Below are 27,815 nucleotides of genomic sequence, written 5' to 3' on the forward strand. Positions count from 1 at the left end.
TGTGTGCTGGCGGTTCGCGGCGCGGGTCTCGGGGAGCGGGGGGTTCGAGACGTACCCGCTCCGGGTCAGCCCCTGCGAGCGCGACTAAGATTAGTGTTGGCGCTCCTTAAGTATCCATATTATCCCCTGTTTAACTTTGATAATGGCATTAATTTAATATCAAAATCACTAACCATCCTAACCTCGGCCCAATTATTGGTCGTTTTCACATTTGCACATATATTTTGGAGGTACTTCATTTTTGCAGGTTTTTGACCAATTTTGGAGCATGAAATGGCGAGGCCCACGATCACGCGATGACACGAAGAAAGACGAAGGCCAAAGCCCGAACAAAGGATCGAAGGCCATGATGATTAGAGGCCCGTTCATGCACATCCACCCTCCAATGAAGCCCAAAGGACAAAGCCCACAAGATAAGATCAAGATACTTCGGGGCTAAGCAAAGCAAAGAGATATTTAAGGAAAGATTTTCCATCCTATCCTTTTCCTCGAAGAAATCTCGAAGATAACGACGTCTAATGTGGTGCAATCGTGAAAGACATAAACTCTAGAAGATTCCAGGAGACTTGGGGAGAAAGATGAACACGAGACGGCGAAGGAAAGAGCCAGGCCGGCTGGCCTAGGCCCATTGGGCCGGCCGGCCCAGACCTTTTTTAGGTCGGTTCGACCTCCCCTTTGACCGAGGGTTTCCTGAGGCTATTTAAAGACCCCTCCCCAAGGTTCACGCGGAGATCAATTCGGGAGACGACGCCAAGGAGCAGAGAAGATAGAGGGACACCTCTCGGAGAGCCGAGGGTCGTGCTAGTTGTCTAGGGTTCGCCCTAGCCGACGTGGGAACCTTGCAAGGAAGACCACGTCGGAGTTCTGGAGCTAGGATCATCAAGATCAAGGTAGGGCCCCGGTTGTGATCTTGTGATGTACAATCATTCATGGTGAAGTTATTTGTGATTCCGAATGTTTAGCGATCATGTTCTCTCTTTCAATTTCGTTCTTTTCTTTGGGTTTGCTTCATCCTAGATCTATTATCGAGATAGATCGCTTAGCATGATCTTGTAGTCATGGTGGCTAGAGGTTCATGGCGGAACTACCAAAGGGGGTTCGACTTGCTTCAGGGTATCTCATTGAAAGGGGTGGCGTCGTGACAGGCCGTTGCCACTTAGTAGGTTGGGTATCGAGGGATCGGATTAGATATTTTGGGTTTAAAGAGGCTTTTCATTGAGATTCACATCTATCTTACTTCACATTATCTAGCTGGAACTACAACATATGCATGATCTAGGTGATCTAGATTGGTTATCTCTAACTTTCTCTTGCTACCTCCGGTGTTTGTCGTGTTTTTAGTAGATTAGATTCGTTTTCACCATCTCAACACAAAGGAATCTCTATGCTAGTAGATTGTTTCTTGTCTCTTTGGTTCCGTGGATTGATAAACCTTGGGGGAATACTCTAAGGGAAAAGCTACACGAAACCGTGCGCTTGCGGTATATAAATCGGGGGCGTTAAGAAGCGTCAACAATTAGAAAGGGAAAAGGGGGCGACGCAAACCGTCGATAATCGAAACAATCCTTACCAGCTGGACGTACCCCGCCTCGGGGCACATCTTGATCGACCAGAGGTCTGCGGGGTTGGATGGGAACGCCGCCACCGTGCGCTTCGCCCTCTGGGTGGTGACATCGTGGGAGAGAAGCTCCTCCATCATCCGTGAACCCTCGAATGCGGCCTGGGGCGTCAGCTGGTAGATGGGGAGCCTCCTCTCCATGAGGGGGAGCACCCTCTATCGGTGGAAGTTGGCGATGACGGTGGCCGCCGTCAGCCCCTTGCCCGCCATGCGCTGCAGCGCCTTGGTGAACACCTTGAGCTTGGCCTGGCGCTCGGCGGGCGACACCCCGTACGACCAGAAATCCGGCTTCTCCACCAGGATCTTGCCGGTGTATACCGGGAGCCATCCGTCGTCGTTGCGCAGATAGAACCACGCCTTGTCCCAGTCACGATTGTTCGTCGTCATCATGCTGGAGATGTACATGTCCTTCCTCTTCTCCATCATGTGGAGCGTGAAGCCGCCGGCGCGAACGGACCTCCTCAGCCCTCGCTGGACGGAGTCGGTGTGGAGCTCCCCCCGGAACATGTGTCACCACAAGTCCCAGTGCAAGTTCACCCCCAGGTAGCCTTCACAGACGGCGACGAAGACCGCCGCCTGCGAGATGGCGTTGGGGGAGAAGTTGTGCAGCTCCACCCCGTAGTGGTGGCAGAGCGCGCGAAAGAACCTGCCAGCGGGGACGCCGAATCCCTGCTCGTGCAGCCGTGCCAGGCTAACGATGTAGCCGCTCGGGGGCTTCGGCTCCATCTCTGCCGATGCCAGAGCAATCCACACCGGGCGCGCCGAGTCAGTGTTCGGCGGCAGAACCCTGGTGGCTACCAGCGACTCCAGGAGCGCCTTGTCGGCGGTGGACTTGCCACACGGCACGGGATCGGCCAGCTGCGCCATCACGTCGACGAAAAGGAGGATGGGGAAGGGGATCGAACGAAGGGCAAGGTGCGCTCGTTTCTTCTTCCTCTTCTCACTTCTCAGCTCTGAGCTCTGATGCAGGGCGGCGACAAAGGAGGCGGAGGAGGCAAAGGCAAAGGCAAGGTAATCCAGACGGGCACCCCCCACGCCTCACTTTATAACCACTGCGCCGGGCGGATTCGCCGCAGCCACGGCGAATCGATCGCATTAAATGCGGTAGATTTCGCAGTCGTTGACAGCTGAGTCCCACACCCGTGGAAGCCCGCGCGCACGCGCAGTACCTACCACAGTGTGGTAACCGAATCGGTAAGGGGCACTGTAGCGCCGTCCCATCAACCGGCTGCCGCCCACGCCGCTCCGTCTCCCCGAGACTGTCGCCTGACCGGCGGACGACCCTCGCACGACCTACGACTCTGCCCCGCGCGCAGACTGTGATGGAATATTCCCTCCGGGGGTTCCTTACTAACAAAGGAACGTTATTCTGAGGCCCTACTGATCAAGGGTTCGAAGGCTGGCCCGCCGAGGGTTCGACAGATGCCCCAGATCAACAGAGTCAGGGACAGCATGGACGTGCATATACAAGCCTAGCCTCGAACGTGAGTTTGGGACGTCCTACGCTGTGTTCTAGGCCATCCGAGGGTGCCTTGCAAGAGGGATCCCATCGAGGGAGAGCATCGAGCCCTCGGACCCCTTCTAATGGGTCCGAGCCCTGCCAAACGAACCTTTGCGAGCGCTTTATGAGACGTGTCCCCGGACCACGAGCCAACCCTTATCGAACGGGGCACAAACGTCCACTTGAACCACCCACTAACAGCTCACCGAAGCATCCACGACTCGCGGCCCGGGCAAGGGTAGCGTGGCTTGCTTCACCCCTCCTCCCTACGAAAGGGCGACGAGGGTCGTAACGCTAAGCCGAGTGTACTCCCTGATCGCCTTCACATGGGCTAGGGCTCGGGGGCTCCTCGCACATCACGGCGAAGGCCACATTCTCGAATAAAATTGGCTACCACCTGATTGTGAAATCCCCCGTGTCAAACAAGCCTCCCTGCTCGCTCAATGAGCCATTCGATTTGGTCCAAAGAGGGCAAGGGCCGCCATACCAGCTGAAAGGAATGCCGAAACTGGCTGAAACGAATGCTAAATGGCTGTGTCGCCCAATCGACCACACAAACGCGACACTCATAGCCCTTGGACGAGTGCTTGCACTCCTCCAAGGCCTCAGGGGCTACACCCGCGGGTGAGCTGACGCGCCCCCACAGAGGATACTTCACACATTAAAGGGACTAAATCCCAACAGTCAGAATCCGAGTCACTACTTCGAGGGATCAAGCCTCTGCAGGACTGATACTCACTCCCACAAAGGCGCGGGGGCTACTGTCGGTTACAACAATATGGGGCACCCTAACTTAGGGGTAAAAACACCCTCAAAAGCGCAAAACGCAATTCAGCAACCAGCGATCCTGGAGAGGAAGAAGTCGCTGAGCCGGCTGATGATCGACAAAGTCAAGGCGAGCTGTCTTCCACCGATCCGAAGGGGAAGAAGTATTACTCGATGCCTAAATCCCCTCAAGGTTCCAAAGAGGCCCAATACACACTCAGCCCACGGCCCAACTCCAAAGTGCGGCCCATCCAAGGTCCCCTCGCAACCCGCAGAGTAATCTCCACCTCGTCCGAAGCCTCCCCGCCGAGGCCTCCGGCAACGCGCTACATCTCCGCCTCGTTCGAGACCCCCCACAGCCGAGCCCTCCGCGGGGCCTTGACGATGGGGGAAACTCTGCCTCGGCGAGGCTACCCCTCGACAGACGGAGACTGCACCCACCCGCTCGACGGACAGGCGCATTTATTGCCAACTACTCCACCGCATGGCGCGGGAGTCAGACGGTGTCAGCTGCAACTTCGCAAGCGGACATGACCGGAGTCCTGTCCGCTAACTCCGGCCACTGTGCCACCATTCCGGGCACTGTGCGGACCTGCGGCGTGCTGTGCGGACATGCCTGACGCTGCTCCCGCCACTGTGCTGCCAACTCCTTGCACTTCCTCTTCTGCAGGACCCTCGGCGAGCATGGGAACAACCCTCGGACACTGTACGGCCCTTGACCAGAGCAAGACTGCCGTCAGCAGGATCCTCTGCGCTCCACCGGGGACGGACGCGGAGGACAGCACGCTCTACAAAAGTCTCCACGCCGCCCACTGGCGCCACAGGACGCCGGCGCATTCGCCGCTGTGACATCCCAGAGTTTTAAAATGCTAAATAAGAAATATTAAATGTGATATTATGAATAATCAACTAAGAAGATGGAATCGAATACATTTATGTGTGCATGCATGTGTATGTATGTAGATGCATAGGTCAGAAACCGTAAATAATTTTTAAACTAATGTAAGTATACATATGAAAACGAATAGGCGTCTCTCTAAAATCATGTTAAATCAAAGTCTAGTTGAAGTCAAAGAGAGAAAATAAAATTTTGAACATAAAATGACAGGTCCTTTGAACCGTAGTGTTCAAAGATTTAATTTATCTGTAAAATTTCAAACTAATCTGCTTTGAAAATACTTTCTAAAATATAGCTCAAATGAATTTTTGTCCAAAACCAAAGTTGTAGGTTTTCAAAATACGAACAACTTTCGTGTTCAAAGTTTTTCGAGTTGCTACACAAAAGTGGGAGAAAAATTTGAATTTCAAAGTATATTGGATATTTTCAAATGCACTCAAGTTTCAATTTTTATCTTTCAAACGAAGTCTCAAATGAAAAAGTGACTAAAACGAAAGTTGTAGATCTCGAAATTTTAAGCAAGTTTGGTATTCAAAAGTTTTTCATTTGAAGCCATGAAGAAGGAGAAAAGCTGAGTTTACGAACTGGACTTTGGAACTTCGCGTTATTTACAGAACTGCCCTCGCCATCATCTCCTTCCCTGTCGCAACGCCGTCGCCTCGCCGTCTCGTCGCCGGCACCACCACGCGTCGCCTCGTCGAACCATATCGTCGCCGCTTAACCATCCAACGAAGCCAAGTTCGTTTTCTCCTCTCCGTTTCGCCTCTTCCAGAGCCGAGCCCATCCTTCCCTTGCTCAGGCTCGTCGCCGCCACCGCGAGCCATGGCCGCCGTCGCCCTGCTCCCGTGGAGCCTCCTCCTGCGCCCCTTCTTCCCCAAAACCGACCCTCTAGCGAGCTTCGTTGGCCCTCACTGGTCCTCCCAAGCCCGCTCACCGCCGCCCAGGGCCTCCGGAACGCCGCCGCCGCCGCCATCAGCGCCGCCGCCCCCTAGCTCACCGTGGAGCTCACCCCTCCACCCTTTCCCGCGCCAAACGGACCCCGTAGCAAGCTCCCTTGACCTCTGCTGGTGCTCCCCGACCTGCTCGCCGCCGCCCAGGCCCGCCGGGAACGCCGCCGCCGCGGACCAGTCCACCGCCGGCCGCCCCTCTCCGCGGCGAGGCCACCACAGGCCACCATCTCGAGCCCCAAGCCCCTCCAAAGGTAGCTCTTGTGCCCCTCTCGCTTTTCCCCAGTGGGGCCCCCACCGCCGGAGCCTCTCCTCGCCGGGAAAAGCTGCGTCCTACCTCCTCTGTTCCTTCCCCGTCCAAGGACCCGCGCTGAGAAGAAACAGAAGTCCAAGGGGCCAAGCGCAAAAACGCCATGAACTCAAAACAGCGAACTTTGAAAATACCTAGAAAATCGTAGAAAAATCAGAAAAATACAAATCCAAATGTTTTGGAATCCTTGCAACAAGACCTACAACTTTTGTTACATCCAGTTTTGCATTTGACCAATAATTTTATCTCTATATTAAATATTAGTTTTATACACCTTTGTATGTATCTCAAGTTCTACTCACTATATTTAGATGATTTTTGGACAGTGTGCTACACCCTAGATGGATAGTTTACTGTAAAAATTTGAGGACATTTTGACAACTCTAGCTATAGGTTTCATTAGATCTTGGTTTATGCCTAGTTTAAATAGTTTTATTGCTCCAAGTTGTTCTACTGTGTTTCATGAGTTGAAACTTTTATAGTACCTTTGTGTTGGTTCCTTATTACTATAGAAAAAGTTTGAGAATTTTTAGTTAAGCTCAACTTGACCAAATAAGTTTTGGTAAGGAGAAATACATTAAATCATGAAAAATAGTCTCTGTAACTGGAAAAAAAATCTGATATTTCTTTTACTGGAGCTTTTAGTTGGGTACATATTCATTCAAGTAAATAATGAACCTCTAAAACATACTAGAACTAGCTGTACAAATTAATCTTGTTCCCTGCAGTTATATTTTGTTGTTTTTTTTTCCATGTCTTGTGTACTTATGGTCTGGGTCTAGAAATTTTGCAGTAAGCTCATTCTAAGATACATAACGCTCGGTTAAAGTTTAATTACCAGTGCTTGCATGTTTTGACATGTAAAATTTATCCCTGTTCGACTAGTGTTTGTTGAGACACTTGTATTGCACGACTTAGCAAGATTTTGAAAGTCACCCCTAGTTCCTTTATGAACTAAATGGTATTAAATTACTACTCTATAAATGATTGCCCAGTATTTGTTAATTAAGAAGTATCGCGTCCAAACTCACTTTAGGTGGACTACAACTTTATCGTGAAGGAAAAAAAATAATAACATCTATATTGTTGAGCAACTCGGGGCTTTGCATTCATACATATGAATTGCCGCATTTCTTTTAGGTACGATAAAAGAACCGCGTGAATGACGTGATATTGGAGCCGAGCCAGAAGACGGTGAATGGTGGATACGTCTAGAAGATGGACGGATGGATCCCGATACACAAGACCGAAGGAAGCGGCTCACTGAGAAGTTATTCTCTAACTAACACTGACCTAGTGTTAATCCCAGGCAAACCCCGGAGCATGTCCTACTATTGTAAACTTATGCAACTTATTATTGTTTCTATCTATTTGTGCATCTAAGTTACAGGAGATGATTGGAACATTAGTTGCATGATCCTAGGTACCTATGCTTGAACACTAGTATGTGAAGGTCGCTAGTTGGCTATGCTAAGTGTTCGTTAGAAGTCGAGTGATTTCCTGTCACTCGCGAGAATTATAGGAGTTGGTTGTTTAATACCTGCTGCAACTATAAGGCTTACGGGCGGGGCTGTGGTACTTGTGATGCCCCGTCTGTTTAGTGAAATTTTGATAAGGCCGCAGTGTGTGGTAGTGGTGGTTAAGCGTTTGAACGTACTAGACACATGCCGAGAATATGGTAATCGGTAAGCTTAAGTACCTGATTGGACCGGCAAGTGGACTTTACTTTCACCTTCTTTGAACGTCGTTTCTCATGCGCGCACATGCGGGTGCAGAGTCGTCGTACTCTGTAGTCGAGGACGGTGACCCTGATCCACAATCCGGAAAGAAAGGGGAAATGTTGCACGTGTGACTCTGTGAGTAACCACGTGACGTGTGTTTAGGTCTGCCTTGCAAGGTTAACAAATTCGATTCGAATCGTCCGCTTCTCACGGTTTGGGACTGCTTAACCCTTCTGCTACATAGAGTAAGAAGTGAAAGATGATGATGATGAATATGGTTGGTTGAATGTTGAAAGATAATTGTTTCCCACCATGTATGCTATTGGATAGATGCTCACCTAGAATGGTTAATTGAACTAGAACCTGAAAGCTAAAATATAAAATTAAGGATCTACTCTTTACTGCTTTTCGGCAAACAAACCCTCAAGCCAAAAGCCTTGCATGTCTAGATAAAGGGCTAAGTATACCCTTAGTCGGGTAAGCCTTGCTGAGTATTAGTATACTCAGCCTTGCTTGTGGCTTTGTTTTTCAGGTGGTACATCTGAGGATGTGGCTGACGTCATGTACGGGCTTCATCATGACGTCTTGTTTCGTCGCTAGACTATCGTTCGTTTTCCGTCAAACTTAAACTCTGTTATACTTTTATGAATTCAAACTTGGTTTGTAATAATAATTCAATTTCATACTCTATGCTGTAAAATTTGTGGAATGTTGCATTCTCTGGACTACTTTGTCGATCCTGTTCAAGTGGTTTAATCGGGATTTTACCCGACAGCACTGCCGGATTACTCCGTTTTAAGTGCGTGTTAACCCTGATTGTTGTTTTGATGATGGTTAGCGCGCTTAAGCCGGATTAATTTGGGCGGGGCTGCCACAGCTGGTATCAGAGCCGAACAAAGCGTGCACAGAGTTAGTGACGAGTTTTTGAAGGATTTTATTAAAATCTTGACCGTAACAATTGCGTTTGCAAAATACGTTGGTTCGTTAAGGATGGTGCTTAGTTCGTAAAGCCCTAGTGAAACTATGGGAAGTTACTAGGTTGCTATCTAACTTATGTCATTATATATCTGACTTCCAGCACTTTACTTTCCGTCAGACCTTACTTTTGTGCACAATCAACCCTTAAATTCTGTAATGACGCACCTACGCTCAGGTAAGAAGGTAAGGATCCTCAGTCAGCTGAGAGAGTCTGACCTTCCTGTCGGTGATGCGAGCCGAACGCTGTCCTCAAGCAGTGGCTTACTTGAGGTACTGCCAATATACCAACTATCAGTTGACTATATTGGGAGTAAAGTATACTCAGTCAGCTGAGGGAGTCTGACCTTCCCGTCGGTGATGCGAACCGAACGCTGTGCTCAAGCAGTGGCCTACTTGAGCTGCTGCCAATATACCGACCATCAGTCGATTATATTGGGAGTAAAGGAACTCGTGAATACGCCATCTCGGTGGCGTATGTTAACGTTGGCCATACGGCAGAAATTGTATGGCTGCCGTTTCTATAGTGAACGGTAATGTATGGGTGAATATGTGGGCAACTGCATATGCGTTACCCATGTGGCGTAGGACACATGGGGGCCGTTCGTGAGTGCTGACACGAAGGGTCCAGTCGTGAATATTTATATATACCTATTTATGCTGTTCATTTCCTGCAGGTACGCTAACCCCGATTTCGATAGGTTAAGAACGAATAGAATTCGGTTAAATATATATAGGGAGAGACGTAATTTGTGCCAAGCCACCGGTGCTAACCCCGTAAGTCCAAAGCTATTTGGCAGTTGTTTTATTTTGTGAGGACGTATAGAGCATGCATGCATCATGGCATATCATGGTTTGGTTGATTGCCTTTCTTGTTTTGTTGTTTTATTAAAATATGTTGCTCTTACCTGAATGTCTCCTTAGGTTTTCTGTTATAGTAATGCGACCGACGTAATATGCTAGTTCAATTTTGAGTTGAGAAGGTCCTTTTGTAAGCTAGTAGCTTCAGGTCTTGCGTGAACCTTACCGTTGATCTTAACCTGTCAATCGATCCAACCCTTGATCAATGCTTTGAATCTATTCCTATCAAAACCATTATTCCTTTTTCCTTCATGGTTCCCTGGCTAAGCCATGATGTTTGTTAACAAAACCCCATCAATAATCATTCTATTCCTCTTGGTGTTATGCCTGATCTTGTTGGCTACCTTGATTCCAACATTAAAAAAAAAACTGTACCTTCATTCTTGCTCAGTTAATTTTTGGATAAATTAAAAAGATTCATGATAATAATAACTTTTGGAAATACAGTTCTTGATGCAACAATCATACATCACATCATTTCATGTCAATGGTCAATGCACGGTATTGCATCGTCATCGGGAATCCGTAGATTGCTTAACAAGAATGCATCCGAGTATAACATCGTGGGTTGTCTTTAGTTCCCTCTAACCTATCTTGCCGTTGCTGGCACTATTGGGTTGCTGCTCTTGATTTCTCGTGTGGTGATGTTTAGTCACGTGACCTTGATGCCGCGACGGAACCTAGACTCTCGTGTGCTCTGCTGCCACATGATTGAGCTACTAGGAGCGCGCTGGTGTCTAGGTATGTGTGACGTAACTCACTGCAATTCCATTCTATGCAACCTCACTAGTGTCCTAACTTCTGATCTTTACTCAAGCGTACAGAGCTAACGAGTTTTAGTAGAGGGAAAATGGGTACGGTACGCGCATTGCACTGTCTGCATCATTGGTCCAGCATCATGGCCAATGCATCATGAGTTTGAACATTTGCATAGTGACATTTTATGGGCATAAAAATCATATTTTGTGACTAGCTAAATCTTGAGCAAGGATGTTCCAAACAATCCTCTAGACCAATCTTCAGTATTATCCTTCCTTGATATCCATAAATCTTGTAATAACTCTCATCGACATTTGCAAATGATCCACGCCGACGGATATTCTTATCTCGGCCCAGCGAGAGCTTGACCACCTTGCCTCATCGTCGCTGATTGTCCTTTCACACTTTCCTTCTGAACTTGAAAATCTTGTATGGCGAGTTTGTACCAATTAGTTGAAGGGCCGTGCAAGAGTCCAAAATGGATGTCTTCTTGAAAACGTCGTCGTCATGAAGAGGTGGTAGACTTGTTGAAAATGCCGTGATGATCAAAGCTACCTATGTCATTGCTGTTAGAACGAGAGGGTATACAATACCTGAAGTCAGACCTGTTACCATTTGGACAACAATCAAGAAAGATGTGTATTTCTCAATCAGCCACCCTATTTTCTTAATCCTTCGTGAAGCGTTCAACTCTTATCTGCATGGGAACATACCGTTAAGATTAACCTTCTCTAGTGTAACCTATCCCTTCTGACTTTGATGGGTATTAGGTTTCTCTTCCCTTGAAAGTCTTTCGTTCGGAATCTCGGGACGAGATTCTTTTTAAGGGGGTAGGCTGTGACATCCCAGAGTTTTAAAATGCTAAATAAGAAATATTAAATGTGATATTATGAATAATCAACTAAGAAGATGGAATCGAATACATTTATGTGTGCATGCATGTGTATGTATGTAGATGCATAGGTCAGAAACCGTAAATAATTTTTAAACTAATGTAAGTATACATATGAAAACGAATAGGCGTCTCTCTAAAATCATGTTAAATCAAAGTCTAGTTGAAGTCAAAGAGAGAAAATAAAATTTTGAACATAAAATGACAGGTCCTTTGAACCGTAGTGTTCAAAGATTTAATTTATCTGTAAAATTTCAAACTAATCTGCTTTGAAAATACTTTCTAAAATATAGCTCAAATGAATTTTTGTCCAAAACCAAAGTTGTAGGTTTTCAAAATACGAACAACTTTCGTGTTCAAAGTTTTTCGAGTTGCTACACAAAAGTGGGAGAAAAATTTGAATTTCAAAGTATATTGGATATTTTCAAATGCACTCAAGTTTCAATTTTTATCTTTCAAACGAAGTCTCAAATGAAAAAGTGACTAAAACGAAAGTTGTAGATCTCGAAATTTTAAGCAAGTTTGGTATTCAAAAGTTTTTCATTTGAAGCCATGAAGAAGGAGAAAAGCTGAGTTTACGAACTGGACTTTGGAACTTCGCGTTATTTACAGAACTGCCCTCGCCATCATCTCCTTCCCTGTCGCAACGCCGTCGCCTCGCCGTCTCGTCGCCGGCACCACCACGCGTCGCCTCGTCGAACCATATCGTCGCCGCTTAACCATCCAACGAAGCCAAGTTCGTTTTCTCCTCTCCGTTTCGCCTCTTCCAGAGCCGAGCCCATCCTTCCCTTGCTCAGGCTCGTCGCCGCCACCGCGAGCCATGGCCGCCGTCGCCCTGCTCCCGTGGAGCCTCCTCCTGCGCCCCTTCTTCCCCAAAACCGACCCTCTAGCGAGCTTCGTTGGCCCTCACTGGTCCTCCCAAGCCCGCTCACCGCCGCCCAGGGCCTCCGGAACGCCGCCGCCGCCGCCATCAGCGCCGCCGCCCCCTAGCTCACCGTGGAGCTCACCCCTCCACCCTTTCCCGCGCCAAACGGACCCCGTAGCAAGCTCCCTTGACCTCTGCTGGTGCTCCCCGACCTGCTCGCCGCCGCCCAGGCCCGCCGGGAACGCCGCCGCCGCGGACCAGTCCACCGCCGGCCGCCCCTCTCCGCGGCGAGGCCACCACAGGCCACCATCTCGAGCCCCAAGCCCCTCCAAAGGTAGCTCTTGTGCCCCTCTCGCTTTTCCCCAGTGGGGCCCCCACCGCCGGAGCCTCTCCTCGCCGGGAAAAGCTGCGTCCTACCTCCTCTGTTCCTTCCCCGTCCAAGGACCCGCGCTGAGAAGAAACAGAAGTCCAAGGGGCCAAGCGCAAAAACGCCATGAACTCAAAACAGCGAACTTTGAAAATACCTAGAAAATCGTAGAAAAATCAGAAAAATACAAATCCAAATGTTTTGGAATCCTTGCAACAAGACCTACAACTTTTGTTACATCCAGTTTTGCATTTGACCAATAATTTTATCTCTATATTAAATATTAGTTTTATACACCTTTGTATGTATCTCAAGTTCTACTCACTATATTTAGATGATTTTTGGACAGTGTGCTACACCCTAGATGGATAGTTTACTGTAAAAATTTGAGGACATTTTGACAACTCTAGCTATAGGTTTCATTAGATCTTGGTTTATGCCTAGTTTAAATAGTTTTATTGCTCCAAGTTGTTCTACTGTGTTTCATGAGTTGAAACTTTTATAGTACCTTTGTGTTGGTTCCTTATTACTATAGAAAAAGTTTGAGAATTTTTAGTTAAGCTCAACTTGACCAAATAAGTTTTGGTAAGGAGAAATACATTAAATCATGAAAAATAGTCTCTGTAACTGGAAAAAAAATCTGATATTTCTTTTACTGGAGCTTTTAGTTGGGTACATATTCATTCAAGTAAATTATGAACCTCTAAAACATACTAGAACTAGCTGTACAAATTAATCTTGTTCCCTGCAGTTATATTTTGTTGTTTTTTTTCCATGTCTTGTGTACTTATGGTCTGGGTCTAGAAATTTTGCAGTAAGCTCATTCTAAGATACATAACGCTCGGTTAAAGTTTAATTACCAGTGCTTGCATGTTTTGACATGTAAAATTTATCCCTGTTCGACTAGTGTTTGTTGAGACACTTGTATTGCACGACTTAGCAAGATTTTGAAAGTCACCCCTAGTTCCTTTATGAACTAAATGGTATTAAATTACTACTCTATAAATGATTGCCCAGTATTTGTTAATTAAGAAGTATCGCGTCCAAACTCACTTTAGGTGGACTACAACTTTATCGTGAAGGAAAAAAAAATAATAACATCTACATTGTTGAGCAACTCGGGGCTTTGCATTCATACATATGAATTGCCGCATTTCTTTTAGGTACGATAAAAGAACCGCGTGAATGACGTGATATTGGAGCCGAGCCAGAAGACGGTGAATGGTGGATACGTCTAGAAGATGGACGGATGGATCCCGATACACAAGACCGAAGGAAGCGGCTCACTGAGCAGTTATTCTCTAACTAACACTGACCTAGTGTTAATCCCAGGCAAGCCCCGGAGCATGTCCTACTATTGTAAACTTATGCAACTTATTATTGTTTCTATCTATTTGTGCATCTAAGTTACAGGAGATGATTGGAACATTAGTTGCATGATCCTAGGTACCTATGCTTGAACACTAGTATGTGAAGGTCGCTAGTTGGCTATGCTAAGTGTTCGGTAGAAGTCGAGTGATTTCCTGTCACTCGCGAGAATTATAGGAGTTGGTTGTTTAATACCTGCTGCAACTATAAGGCTTACGGGCGGGGCTGTGGTACTTGTGATGCCCCGTCTGTTTAGTGAAATTTTGATAAGGCCGCAGTGTGTGGTAGTGGTGGTTAAGCGTTTGAACGTACTAGACACATGCCGAGAATATGGTAATCGGTAAGCTTAAGTACCTGATTGGACCGGCAAGTGGACTTTACTTTCACCTTCTTTGAACGTCGTTTCTCATGCGCGCACATGCGGGTGCAGAGTCGTCGTACTCTGTAGTCGAGGACGGTGACCCTGATCCACAACCCGGAAAGAAAGGGGAAATGTTGCACGTGTGACTCTGTGAGTAACCACGTGACGTGTGTTTAGGTCTGCCTTGCAAGGTTAACAAATTCGATTCGAATCGTCCGCTTCTCACGGTTTGGGACTGCTTAACCCTTCTGCTACATAGAGTAAGAAGTGAAAGATGATGATGATGAATATGGTTGGTTGAATGTTGAAAGATAATTGTTTCCCACCATGTATGCTATTGGATAGATGCTCACCTAGAATGGTTAATTGAACTAGAACCTGAAAGCTAAAATATAAAATTAAGGATCTACTCTTTACTGCTTTTCGGCAAACAAACCCTCAAGCCAAAAGCCTTGCATGTCTAGATAAAGGGCTAAGTATACCCTTAGTCGGGTAAGCCTTGCTGAGTATTAGTATACTCAGCCTTGCTTGTGGCTTTGTTTTTCAGGTGGTACATCTGAGGATGTGGCTGACGTCATGTACGGGCTTCATCATGACGTCTTGTTTCGTCGCTAGACTATCGTTCGTTTTCCGTCAAACTTAAACTCTGTTATACTTTTATGAATTCAAACTTGGTTTGTAATAATAATTCAATTTCATACTCTATGCTGTAAAATTTGTGGAATGTTGCATTCTCTGGACTACTTTGTCGATCCTGTTCAAGTGGTTTAATCGGGATTTTACCCGACAGCACTGCCGGATTACTCCGTTTTAAGTGCGTGTTAACCCTGATTGTTGTTTTGATGATGGTTAGCGCGCTTAAGCCGGATTAATTTGGGCGGGGCTGCCACAGCCGCATGGCTAAAAGGCTTATAAGAATGACGACCACGCCCGACGCCATGCCCCACAGTGCTCGGCAACAGCAACTACCCATTGTTCTCCCCCGATTCGGGGAGAAGATGACGCAATCGGAGACTTTCCATGCATGTACCCCCGCCCCCCTTGAGCCTATAAAAGTAGGGGGCGGGCCTCTTCTCAGAACTCCACGGGCAGAACACACAAGAACTCTCGCTCCCACATACCCGCACTCACTTGAGCTCAATATTGGCATTCGCCTCAATCAACTCTAGCACATACAGAAACTTGGGAGCTTCTCTCCCTCTCTCGCCAAGCTTGTAATCCCCTACTACAAGCACTCCGGTGCAAGATAATATAGTGCTTGCACACCCTGCTGGACGTACGGCCCCGTGGCCGGAACCAGAATAAATCTTGTGTCTTCGTATTATCTCTTGCATCAACTGTCTAGAGACAGGGACACGCATCATCATCACTAGGTAGTGCTAGGCCGCGAGGTCTGGACACCGACACTATTGGACCCACATACTTCTCTCACATGTTTTTGGATTACATGAAATAGATCAGCTATTTGCTTGTCGCTAGTGATTACTCCCCCTTCTATTTTTTTTATTGCCATATCAGATCTAGCTGGCTAAATAGCAGCTATTGCGGACCCCCTCGCTGGAAACGGAGAAAGAACAATTTGTATTCCAGGTCAGAACTAGAAATCACAGCGCCGCCAGACGCCCGACTCCAGACTCCCGAACCGCTGGCCGCTGGTGTTTTGGTGTCGGCCGCTGCTTGGGCGCGCTGCTCGCCCAGTCGCCGACTCCCGCCGCCTGTCGCGGGGCCCGTGCCACCACGTGACTGCACCCTAACATACCCGCACTCACTTGAGCTCAATATTGGCATTCGCCTCAATCAACTCTCGCTCCCACATACCCGCACTCAGTTGAGCTCAATATTGGCATTCGCTTCAATCAACTCTAGCACATACTGAAACTTGGGAGCTTCTCTCCCTCTCTCGCCAAGCTTGTAATCCCCTACTACAAGCACCCCGGTGCAAGATAATACAGTGCTCGCACACCCGGCTGGACGTACGGCCCCGTGGCCGGAACCAGAATAAATCTTGTCTTTGTATTATCTCTTGCATCAACTATCTAGAGACAGGGACACGCATCATCATCACTAGTTAGTGCTAGGCCGCGAGGTCTGGACACTGACACTATTGAACCCACATCCTTCTCTCAAATATTTTTGGATTACATAAAATAGATCAGCTATTTGTTTGTCGCTAGTAATTACTCCCCCTTCTACTTTTTTATTGCCATATCACATCTAGCTGGTTAAATAGCAGCTATTGCGGACCCCCTCGCTGGAAACAGAGAAAGAACAATTTGTATTCCAGGTCAGAACTAGAAATCACAGCGCCGCCAGACGCCCGACTCCAGTCTCCCGAACCGCCGGCCGCTGGTGTTTTGGTGTCGGCCGCTGCTTGGGCGCGCTGCTCGCCCAGTCGCCGACTCCCGCCGCCTGTCGCGGGGCCCGTGCCACCACGTGGCCGCACCCTGACACCGGCGCAGCGGCGCACCTCGGCGTCTCCACTGCTGCACGCCAGCCGGCAGCCACCTGCCCGGCCGCCGGCCACCCCGAGTACTCGTGTTTGGTACTGCTGGTCCGTACTTCTTTCTCTCTCGATCTATTCCATGATTCCATTCAGTACTGATTCTATTTGTATTGTTTCTGAATTCAGACATTGAGTGATTAGTTGAATAATTTTTTTTCTCGAACATGCAGGAGAGCTGCGTATCAATATATTAAGAAGAATAAAGGGGAAAAGAGCCCCAAAGAGTTACAGGAAAATGGGCCTGTAACTCGCCCAAAAAAACACTAGTTAACTATTACAAGAAAAAGAAACAGGCTAGACCAAACAACCAAGACCCGTATCACCTAGGTGACAGCAGCTGCTGGGGCGAGGAGATGAGAGATTCCTCGAGCTCCAGCAATAGACCATTGTCTCGCCTCCTCTTTGATTGATGCAGCAACATATGCTAGATTAGGAGAAATTCCATCGAACACACAACGATTGCGATGATTCCACAAGGACCATGAAACCAGGGTGATAATGGAATTGAGGCCTTTATGATTTTGCCCAGTAACCCTGCTGCTCGCAGCAGCCCACCATTCCACAAAGGACATGTCCACAACATGTGGTGCCAGTGTTTCCAGGCCAATGTCTTGTAAGACAGTGAACCAGATTTGCCGACTGAATACACAAGTTACTAAAAGATGATCAATTGTTTCCTCTGCTTGAGCACAAAGGGAGCAGGAGGCCGGGTGGTCTAGTCCCTTTCTTGCCAATCTGTCAGCTGTCCAGCATTTCTTGTGGGCCACTGTCCAAAGGAAGAATTTGCATTTGCTAGGAGCCCAGGTTTTCCAGATTCTTTCCCAAGGTTCAAAATGAATAGATCCAATGAAGAGTGCTTCATATGCAGACTTTGTAGTTGAATAATGCAAATAGATTAGTTGAATAATTGGTGCATCCATTTGCAACTTTGGAAAGAGTATTTTCTATATTGAATCTAGTGAAGAGTCAAATGAGAAATCCCATGGGTGATGAGTCACTGAATGATTGAATCTGTGTTACAAGACTTATACAAGTCAAATACAGCATCTAATACATATTATCCAAATTAATGGATTATAAACATTGGAGCATTACTTATCTCTGTCTTAGAAGGTGAGAACCTGATTTGATCTGATATAGTTTTGGAAATACATGATCTGATATAGTTTTGATTGGTCATATAAGGTTACTGGCTAGCTGAATAGAGATTTCCTACGTGCTACTATAAGTTTCAAACGGTCAGCTTATTAGCTGGGTTCACTTAGCAAAAATGTAGCTCTCAGCCTTAAACCACCATGCATCATATACTAGAAAGTTTGCTGATAGAACAAGAAAGGCGTTGCTAGTACTGTTCATTGAAGTGCAATCAGCTATGTTCTTGCTTTGTGCATTTGAGGCTTCAAGCAAATTGAGGGGAGCAAATGCACTTAACTTACACTATGTATTTTAACTTGCATGCCAACTTGTCTTCGTGATGGTATCTGTCGTATCTAGGGTTTCTTTCATTTTATTCTTTCCATCAGCTTTGCATAATTCACATAGATGACCACATGCTATCCACACAATTATTTCTTTCAATTTCTTATGACTTTGGGTCTTAACTAAAAACCAGCATGCTTGTATTGGATTTTGCTTGTAGCTGTAGTGAAATTTTGGTCAAATATGTTATGAGTTGTTATGTAAAAGGACGACATGTTAATCTATCTCAACTTTTACCAAATATACATAAAAGAATTAATATTATTTATGATACCAAATAATTATAATTAGACATACCATTAACTATATTTTCATAATATACCTATTTGGAGTCAAAAACATTAATAATATTTTTATAAACTTAGTAAAACTTAATATAGTTTGACTCAATCCAAAGTGAGAATTGCATTCTTTTTGGGACGGAGGTAATATATGTGTAATATGTGGTAGTTTTGTTCACTGAATTTTGGCCCTAGTCTTGACCAATTCCTTGGTCATCCCTGAATTTGAGCGCATAAGTTTATTTCTACTAGGAAGGAAGAATGCAATGTGCAAACTGGAAAACAAGAACATTCTGCTATGTCTATTTCTTTCCTTTAAATGGAGAAATGCGACGAGTAAACTGAAAAAACAACATGTTGCTATGGCTGTTCCTTTACCTTACATGGAGAAATGCGTTGAGTAATAAACTGAAAAGAAAAAAACAGCAACATATTGCTATGGCTGTTTCTTCCCTTTACATGGAGAGACTGGGAAATGGGGAATTGGAGAAAATATTACTGGCTGGCAAAGTCTTTGATTTGAAGAAGGAAAGTGGAAGGGAAATGGGGAACATGGATCCAAAACTCTTCTTTTTTCAATCTGCATTTATTTTTAGAAATGAGCATGAAGGATGTTTCATATAAGTTTGGAACTGAACCGGAAATTCATTCAAAATTTCACAGGTTGATATGAGTTGTTAATTTGAGGCTGTACAGTTCCATCAGCAATGGTTTATTGTACTCACTGTGCTGATTACTGCCCCTCCATAAAGGACCCCGACAAAGGATACATGTGAGATCTCCTTGTTCTTTCTATACTATTCTAGTGGGATACTATACTATGCAAAACTAGTCAGTATGATTCCTATGAACATGGCCTTATTTACTGCCTTGTTAATGATTGTCCATTAGATTTTACAAAGCAATTGGTGCTCTTGTGCTTGTTTGTTGATACATTAACTGACATATTTGATTATCAGATGTTGTGGTACATGTGGAAAGGTTCTTGATCAGGAAATATATACTGATGAGCCTAATTTTGTTAAAGATAGCACGGGGCAGGTTGGTTTTGCCTCCATGCCTTGTAATAATTTGTTTTTTTCTTTTTGTTTACCAATTGCTCCATTGATATGTTTTGGGGCTATACAGAGCCGCTTGGCTGGAAGTATTCTGACAAGCATTGAGTCTGGATATTCAATGTCCCATCAAAGAACCTTAGGAAAAGGTATGAATTTTTGGGCACTTACTTATTTTACTTTTTGTGCTACTCTGTGAACTAATTTTTATACTTAATTTTACAGGGAAGGATGAGATTAGTCAGATTGTCAATAACTTACATATCAGCGGTGGAGATACTATCATTTCGAAGGCTTTTCAGTACTATGAGGTCTATATTTCTATTACCAGTCATTAGTCATGTAGTTTAAATGGAATCCAGTATCATGATTTTGATGTTTCTTCTTTTTGAAGTGCAGCTAGCTCTTGACCGTAATTTTACAAGGGGTCGTAGAACAACACATGTTGCAGCTGCTTGCCTTTACATTGCCTGCCGGTATGTTACCACCTAATTATAGGCTCGCTTATTGGAACTTCAGAAGCATTTGTTGTCTACTCTGCTAACTACTGATTAGATATGGCTATTTTTGATATGACTAGTAGTACATAATGTTATATTTTCTTCCCCTTTTGTATTAGGAAAAGCTCCTACACATTTTACTTACTATTATATTCACTAGAAAAGTAAAGATGTAACTTTCAGAAGCTTCATCTCGGCGTCCATTAGGATTACAACATTTTAAATGCCTAAACTATAACATAAGTAAGCTCTTCCATGCCACATAAATGCATGTCAAACTCAAACCCATTCAAGACGCTATGTTAATATGTGCTGCATTCCCCCAAGTAAACAAAACGTATATCTTCCCCACATAAACAATGAGCTCCCATTCTGGAACCAACACCTTTACTTCCAGAGTGAGCGCCTCGCTGTGTGGACCGAGCTCCACAACATCAATGTCAGTTGTTGCTGCCGGAAACGAGGTCCTCATTGTTTGGAACATGCTGCTGCCTCTAGGAACAAGTTCCATGTCGAGGGATTGTGGAACCAGCAAGCTGTGTAGTCCATCGAGAGTACAGGGAAGAATGGAAGTCTGTTTCTAAGAGAAGAATAGGGAAAAGATGAGGGAAGGATCAGACACACTGTAAGGAACTTGCCTTGCTTTGCTAGGCAAAGCTAGCCTCTCCCAGCCATGCTAGGCGATGCTAGTGAAGGTTCCAAGCAGACCTTATTTCGTCCAAAAGGTCATATGTGTCATTGATTATTGCTGAATTCCCAATTTAATTTATTATGTCTTTCTTAATGCTCCAATATGTCTTTCTTAATCCTCAAAATACTGCTTTCACCATCATGTTTTTGGTGGTATCTTTTGCAAAGTCTATTCTGGCTTGACTTCCTTTTATTCCTTCTTTTTTTTGGCTTCAGCAAGCTATATTGTTTTTTTTGAACTGTACAGCAGGGGAGACCCCCACTGTAGTAGTATATTAAAATTAATAAAAATAAGTAAAAAGCTGTACAAAGCATGGGGATGGCATGATCCCCATTAAAAAAAACCCAACTTCAGATGCTACACATGGTAGCTACTGTACAGAATTGACCCAATTTAGAAAGTCCTCTCTACTGTTATCTTTTAATCTGTGAGATTGTAACTTGGCCTCCTCAATGAAGTGGAAGGTCCATGAGTTGATGGATGGCCTGATGCCCTCAAATATTAAAGCATTCCTCTGTTTCCATATATTCCAGCAAGCTATAATAAAAATCTCCATGAAGAAACTGTTGTTGTTTAATTCTTGAGCTGTCTTCATCATTCTGAAGAATGGAAGGTTCTGATTCCATTGCATGCCAATCTTGCCCCAGCAAGCTCTACCAAAGTTGCAGTTGAAGAACAAGTGAAATGCTGTTTCTTCAATGTTTTCATTACACATTACACAACTATAATTTCCTCCATTGTATGAAAACTCCTTCTTCTCAATAGGTTCTTTGTGTTTAATCTGTCCATTAAAAGAAGCCAACAAAAGACTCTCAACTTGTTGCTGCATTTGGACTTCCATATCCAGAGAAAAGGGTCTGGTGGCTTGATGTTTCTAAATTGAAAGTTATAGAACTGCTTGGAGGAATATTTGTTGGAACCCCATATGTAGTGCCAAGTGTCTTGTCGATCTACTGATACTTGTATTCCCTGGATGATGCTTTGAAGTTCTTCAAACTCTTGGTAGGCTTCCATTGATAATGGTGTGTAGAATTGCTCTTCTATAGTGTTGGTTTGTAGGAATTGTGCCACTGATATATTCTGGTTTTTTGCAAAGCTAAAGAGCCTTGGAAGTGAGTCCTTTAGGAGCCTGTTATTCCAAACATCTAACCAGAAAAGAACACTTTTTTCATCTCCCACCGTACATGTAGCCACACCTCTGAATTGGTCACATAGCTTCAACAGATCTTTCCACCAAAATGAACCAACCTCCCCGGCTGCATGAGGAATTGTACCATCTGCATAATAGGTACTCCATATGAGTTTGACCCATGGAATGTCCCTTTTATTGTAGAATTTATCTAAATGTTTTAAGAGCAAGGCTGTATTTTGGCTTCTTAAGTTTATGACTCCAAGTCCCCCCTTCGCCTTTGGTCGATGTACCTTTTTCCATGCCACCAGAGGTTTCTTTCTATCATTTACATTAGTACCTCTCCATAGGCAGTCCCTTCTTGCTCTATCCATATTTTCTACTACTCCTAATGGGATCTTCAAGGTGCACATTGTGTATGTAGGAAGTGCTGAGAATACTGATTTTGTGAGTTCAACCTTGCCAGCAAGTCCTAGGAATGTGGCTGTAGCAGTTAGCCTTCTCTCCATTTGATTCATAAGGGGGGCGAAATCGTTTATTCTGGGCTTTGTGGTTCCAAGTGGTAAACCCAAATAAGTGAAGGGAAGGGATCCAAGTTGACAACCAAAAACTCTAGCGAGACTAGATGCTTTCTCTTGGCTGAGGTTTAGAGGCACCAAACAAGATTTCTGGTAATTTACTCTGAGGCCAGTTGATTGTGAGAAACCCTCAAGAATTTCTTTCAAGCAGAATAGTTCTCTTTCCAAGGCTTTCATTACCATGATAGTATCATCCGCGTACTGAATAATAGGGAAGTCATTGGAAGCTGAGCATGGTATTGGAAGACTGAAAATCCCTTGGGAGTGAGCTTTGTTCACAATATATTGGAGCAATTCAGCAGCAATGACAAATAGGAGAGGTGATAAGGGATCTCCCTGCCTGACCCCCCCCTTTTGCATTGAAATTCTTTCCCAGGAGTTCCATTTAAGAGGATAGCCGAGGTGCCTGTGTCCAAGATTCTTTTAACCCAGTTGCACCAGGTAGATGTGAAACCGAGGTGATGCAGCATGCACAAGATGGTGATGTGCTCAATAGTGTCAAAAGCCTTCTCAAAATCCAGCTTAAGAATGATAATTTCTTGTTTGGAGTATTGGCATTGGTGAATGTACTCAAATGACCAGGCAAGACAATCCTGTATTGTCCTATTTTTTATGAATCCATATTGATTTTGATGGACTAGAGGAATAATAACTCTTTGTAGCCGATCAGACATGATCTTGGTCAATAGCTTCAAAACTGAGTTTAGGAGGGAGATGGGCCTGAAATCATTGACAGAGCTTGGATTATTACATTTAGGAATTAGGGTGATGAATGAGCTGTTGATGGCCTTCAGATCAAGATTTCCAGCAAAGAATTCATTGCAAAGATCATATATGTCCTCTTTAATTATGTGCCAACACTTCTTGAAGAAAAGGCCATTGAAGCCATCCGGTCCTGGAGATTTATCTGTAGGCATTTGAGCTATTGTTTTGTCAATTTCCTCCCTTGTAACTGGTTCAGATAAGTGATCAAGATTGTTGTGTCTGTGTATCAGGTTCTCTAGATCAATTTGCAGAATAGGATTAGTGGTCATTCCCATTCTCTTTTTGTAGGCCTCCAATAGCAGTGCAGCTTTTTCAAAGTGTTCAGTAATTTGTCTTCCATCCTCAGTCTCTAAACTAGTTATTGTATTGTGCCTGTATCTCTCAGTTGCTGCTGCATGAAAAATTTTTGTACTTTCATCCCCAAACTTTGTCCATCTCACTGTATATCTCTTTTTCCAATATTCCTTCTGATATTTGAGCAGTGTGAGGATATGCCTTCTTAGAATGATTCTGAAGTTTCTCTCTTGAATAAACAAGGGCCTTTGTTCCTCTAGTTTGTCTAAGATCAGTAGGACAGAGTTGCATTCTTTGATTAAGTTTGAAAGTTGTGCCATCCCTTTGGTCCATCTTTTAATGGCTCTTCTCAATAGTTTGAATTTTGCAGTAATTCTGGTTGCAGCATTACTACCTCTAACCTCAGAATTCCATACACTCTGAACTAGATCTATGAAACCTGGAATGTCCATCCAAAAAATTTCAAATCTGAAAATCTTTGCTTTTGGGATTTCTGTGCCAATTTGTACTTGACATGGTATATGGTCAGAAATTGGCTTTGCAAGGGGGTGCATGAGGGTGCTAGGATAAGAACTTATCCAATTAGCCGAGGTAAAGCACCAGTCCAGTTGCTCAAGAAGTGGATCTTCTTGCATATTACTCCATGTGTATTTTCTGCCCTTTAAAGGAATTTCTTGTATGCCAAGGTTGCTTATTATGGAATTGAAGAGGAAGATGTCATTCATATTACCCCCAGGTTTGTTTCTGTCACTTAAGTCTCTGTAGAAGTTGAAATCCCCAATAAGCATCCAATTCTCATTCTCAGCTATGGATAAATCATTTAGCCAATTTACAAAGTTGATTCTCTCATCTCCTTGGCATGGGCCATAGACTGCAGTGAGTTTCCAGGAGCTGTTGTCATATTTTGAGGTAAACTTGACTGTTACAGCATAATTGAGACAGTGTATAACTTCTCCCTTAAATATACTACTGTTCCATCCCATTAATATTCCTCCTGATGCTCCAATAGATGGTGCATATGCAAATTTATCGAACCTTTTTGGTGCTAGCTTCTTGATGAAAGAGTGATCAAAAGTTTCCTTTTTTGTTTCTTGTATGCAATACACAGAACATGTGCTTTCCTCAATTTTGGCCTTGACAGCTTCACATTTGCCATCTCCATTAAGTCCTCTAACGTTCCAGTTTAGTACATTCCAGCTTCTCTTATGATTTGTATTATCCATTCAGATTCATTTGGGAGTAATTGTAATAGGAATGACTCCAAGAGTCACTTCTCACATTTGCACGCTGGACACACTCATTCATCAGACTGCAGGAATATTGATGATATATTTTGAGGTCATCACAGTTTTTGCATAGTCTCCATGCCCAACATTTGCACTGTAACCATCTGATTCTGATGCTATCCCATCCCAGCATTGAGAAGGTAATTCCACCAAGAAAATGGAGTATGTGAATAATTAAACTCGAGTTCGCAAAAGAAGGCCACACAAGACACCATTCAGGTTTAGGCTGCCACCACAATATCCAGCAATCACAGATACGAAATTTAACCCAAGATAAGCTTAAAAATAGACAACATGGAACTAGTACAGGGCATTCCCTGAGAGGAAGCTTCTTCTTAAGTCTTCTATCCATTGATCACAGGGTTGTTGCTTGATGCCCTTCCTTCTGCACCAGTTTCATCTTGATTGGCCTTCTGGAGGAGCTCTGCCGTCACATCCGAAGGAGAGAGGCCGCATCTATTGATAGCCACATTTTGAATTTCAATTATAGGGATCTCAGGGAAAATACCCTCTGTTTTTTCAAGAGTGCCTAAGCCAGGGAATTCAATTTCTTGATCAAGTGCAGGGAGGAGTAGTTTACCAGTCAGCTGGGAATGGCTGGCAACCTCCTTGGGGCCTTTCTTTCTTCTTTTCAGAGTTTCTCCATTGATAGCATCTGGAGCTTTGCTGCCTTTGTGTTTGTTATGAATTCTCTCACTCCTCAGGTTTTCAGTGTTGATAGGAGTTTTGTTCTTTACTTGGCTTCTCAGCACTCTGACACTCTTTTCCACTAATTTTCTTTTTCTTGCTTCTTTATTTCCCTCAACAGCAAGATGTGATGTACCAGTGGCATTTTCTTTTTGAATGAGTTCTTTGTTTGCTGGCCGCTTCCTTCTAGTATACACCTTCAGTTTTCCACTTTCCTTTCCTTTTATGAGGGATCTCTTACCAGCTTCGCAGCCAAGCATTGCTACTGTTTCTAGTGTCTTCACTTCAGGGGTGATAATTTGAATACTCTCTATCCCAAGGCCAGAGAAATTGATTATAATTCCATCTAAAGGAATTGTGATGCTACTGGTGCTTCTACTGGTGCCACAACCTTGAATTTGCTGAGCATGCTGCATAACAACTCTCTTGAGGTTTGACAAGATCATGTTTATTCTCTGCTCATTGCTTTCCATTTCCATGCCATGTGCTGCCAATTCAGTAGTGTTCTTGTTTTGAGATGCTAGCTGTTCTATTTTATCTTCATCTGACTCTTTAGTATTCTTATCGACAGGCATTTCCTACTGCTGCATTGACTCCAACTCACTGTTTTGAGCTTGATTTGGGGAAGCTTCTTGGAGTTGAGCATTTTCAGCAAGTGGATTCTGCTGCATTTCCTCACCAGGTACTATCTGCCGCATCACGTCAGTAGCTTGGCGTGCTTCATTGGCCAACATAGGAGCTTGAATTTCAGCATCATCAATTTCTTGATTAATAGGGATCAAAGGAGCTTCAACTGCGGCATCATTATTTTATGGAATAAGAGGAATCACAACTTGTTCAGGACCAGCAACAGGAACGAAAAGAGGCTGATCAGCTTGGTTGACTGAGCTAACATTGGAGCCTTGGTTTTGGTCATCCTGATCATCTCCGATTGGCCATTCCCCAAAGCCTTGCTGGTTCATCTGATTTTCTGCCAATTCAGCCACTTGTTCAGGTTCTCCAGGGGCTACAGGTCCTTCATGAGGGTGAGGGTTACCATTGTTTGGAGGGGGTGGGATTTCCTCATCGGGCATCATATCTGCAAATTCATTGTTGAGGATATACACAGGCACAGTCCAAGATCTCCCCTCTCCATCTATAGTTCTACCAGCTTTCAGTTTCAGGCTACGAGGTATTTCTAGTAGATCCTCAAATAGTACTTTCACCAATACCCTTGACAAACTGTAATCTGTAGCATGCCAATGAACAACCTGAGCAAAAGGGCTACATGCTTTATCTATATATTGTTTTTCCTTGTAATCCAGGGGGTATCCCAGAAGTAAAATCCAACCAATCCTATTGAAAGGTGACCTCTTACAGTTCATGGCAGCATCATGATTAACAAAAGTTACAGTATGAGGGCCGACCTGGTGCGGGCTAGTATGGACCAGAATATCACGCTCACAAGAGTTTCTGAACTTGTAGATGCCGACACCATGTGGATGAATGCTATATGTTGCGATCTCCTTTCTCATTACCGTAGTCACGTAGTGGCTGATCTCGTGGAGCAAGGCCAGTCTTTGCGCCGGGGTCAGCACATCTTCAGTGGTGGCAATCGCGTACTCCTCATGACGCTTGACCGCCGGAACTCCCAAGCAGACAGTGGTTCGGACTCGACGTCCTGGTCCGCCATCCTCCTCCACCATCCCCACTGGGATGTAGGGAGCAGGGTTGATAGCAAAGTTCATGTCGACCCTCCTTTCTCCTTCGCTAAGGGTGCTTGTGAAAGGAGAGAAGTGCTCTAGAGGTTGGTGGACTGGGGATGAAACTGGAGTGCTGATGATTTCTGGCTGGGAGGGAGGAATGACGCTCCTAATAGCCGAGCTTTCGCAGAAAAATGAGGAGGCGTTGCTTGCGTTAAAGCTGTTCGCCGCATGCACCTCGAAGCTTGGAGTAGGCCGTTCCGGATTAATGGGCTTGGGAGCCCAAGAGCGGGAGAGGCTAAATTTACGTTGGCGGCACTCTCGTGCCCGGTGCCCATAGTTAAAGCAAAAAAAGCATCTGATTTCTTCTCTACAGTCTCTGACAAAGTGACCCAGGCCCAAGCATTTGAAACAAGCAACGTTACCTCGGTCACTGACGCGGCAACCTTTCCATCTATTGGCGGACAGAGGTGGCTGGGTCGGCGTGTGCGCCTCGCTGCTGGAGCCGCTGCCGTCCACCCGATCAATGCGAAGATCTCGCCGAAGCTTGCTGTAGACCCTGTAAACCGGGATTTGAACTGCTTCGTCTACCTTCAGCCTCCGGATTGCTTCAGCGCCATGGATGACGTTTTGACTGTCTCCATCTTCAATGGAGCTTCCGGCAAACTGGTCTGCTT

The 27,815-nt window shown here is 44.9% G+C and overlaps 1 protein-coding gene across 3 annotated transcripts; it reads left to right on the forward strand.

Moving 5' to 3' along the window:
• The first annotated feature begins 16,539 nt into the window (after window positions 1–16,539).
• LOC120689494 (transcription factor IIIB 90 kDa subunit-like) lies at window positions 16,540–26,817 on the forward strand. 3 transcript variants are annotated; one of them, XR_005681225.1, is made up of 9 exons: window positions 17,862–19,243; window positions 19,431–19,512; window positions 19,600–19,675; window positions 19,752–19,837; window positions 19,926–20,002; window positions 20,525–24,074; window positions 24,170–25,887; window positions 26,028–26,138; window positions 26,232–26,817. XR_005681225.1 is itself a non-coding variant. In XM_039971771.1 (7 exons), the coding sequence occupies exons 2-7, from the start codon at window positions 19,179–19,181 to the stop codon at window positions 20,568–20,570; spliced, it is 432 nt and encodes a 143-aa protein (XP_039827705.1). In that variant the 5' UTR covers window positions 16,540–16,759; window positions 19,135–19,178; the 3' UTR covers window positions 20,571–21,060. The 3 variants fall into 3 exon arrangements, 1 of the variants encoding a protein (XP_039827705.1); XR_005681224.1 differs by having other exon boundaries at window positions 17,863–19,243; window positions 20,525–25,887; XM_039971771.1 differs by lacking the exons at window positions 24,170–25,887; window positions 26,028–26,138; window positions 26,232–26,817 and adding an exon at window positions 16,540–16,759 and having other exon boundaries at window positions 19,135–19,243; window positions 20,525–21,060.
• The last annotated feature ends 998 nt before the right edge of the window (window positions 26,818–27,815 follow it).

The sequence above is a fragment of the Panicum virgatum genome, chromosome 9N, assembly GCF_016808335.1.
Source record: "Panicum virgatum strain AP13 chromosome 9N, P.virgatum_v5, whole genome shotgun sequence".
In the NCBI taxonomy this organism is placed as follows: Eukaryota; Viridiplantae; Streptophyta; class Magnoliopsida; order Poales; family Poaceae; genus Panicum; species Panicum virgatum.

What these genes read in the sequence shown, in the direction of transcription:
- LOC120689494 (XM_039971771.1), top strand. Translation starts at nt 19,179, where the DNA reads ATGGTTTATTGTACTCACTGTGCTGATTACTGCCCCTCCATAAAGGAC. An exon ending in AGGCTTTTCAGTACTATGAG is followed by an intron (nt 19,838 to 19,925) that starts GTCTATATTTCT and finishes TTTGAAGTGCAG; the next exon opens with CTAGCTCTTGACCGTAATTT. An exon ending in TGCCTTTACATTGCCTGCCG is followed by an intron (nt 20,003 to 20,524) that starts GTATGTTACCAC and finishes TGCTGCCTCTAG; the next exon opens with GAACAAGTTCCATGTCGAGG.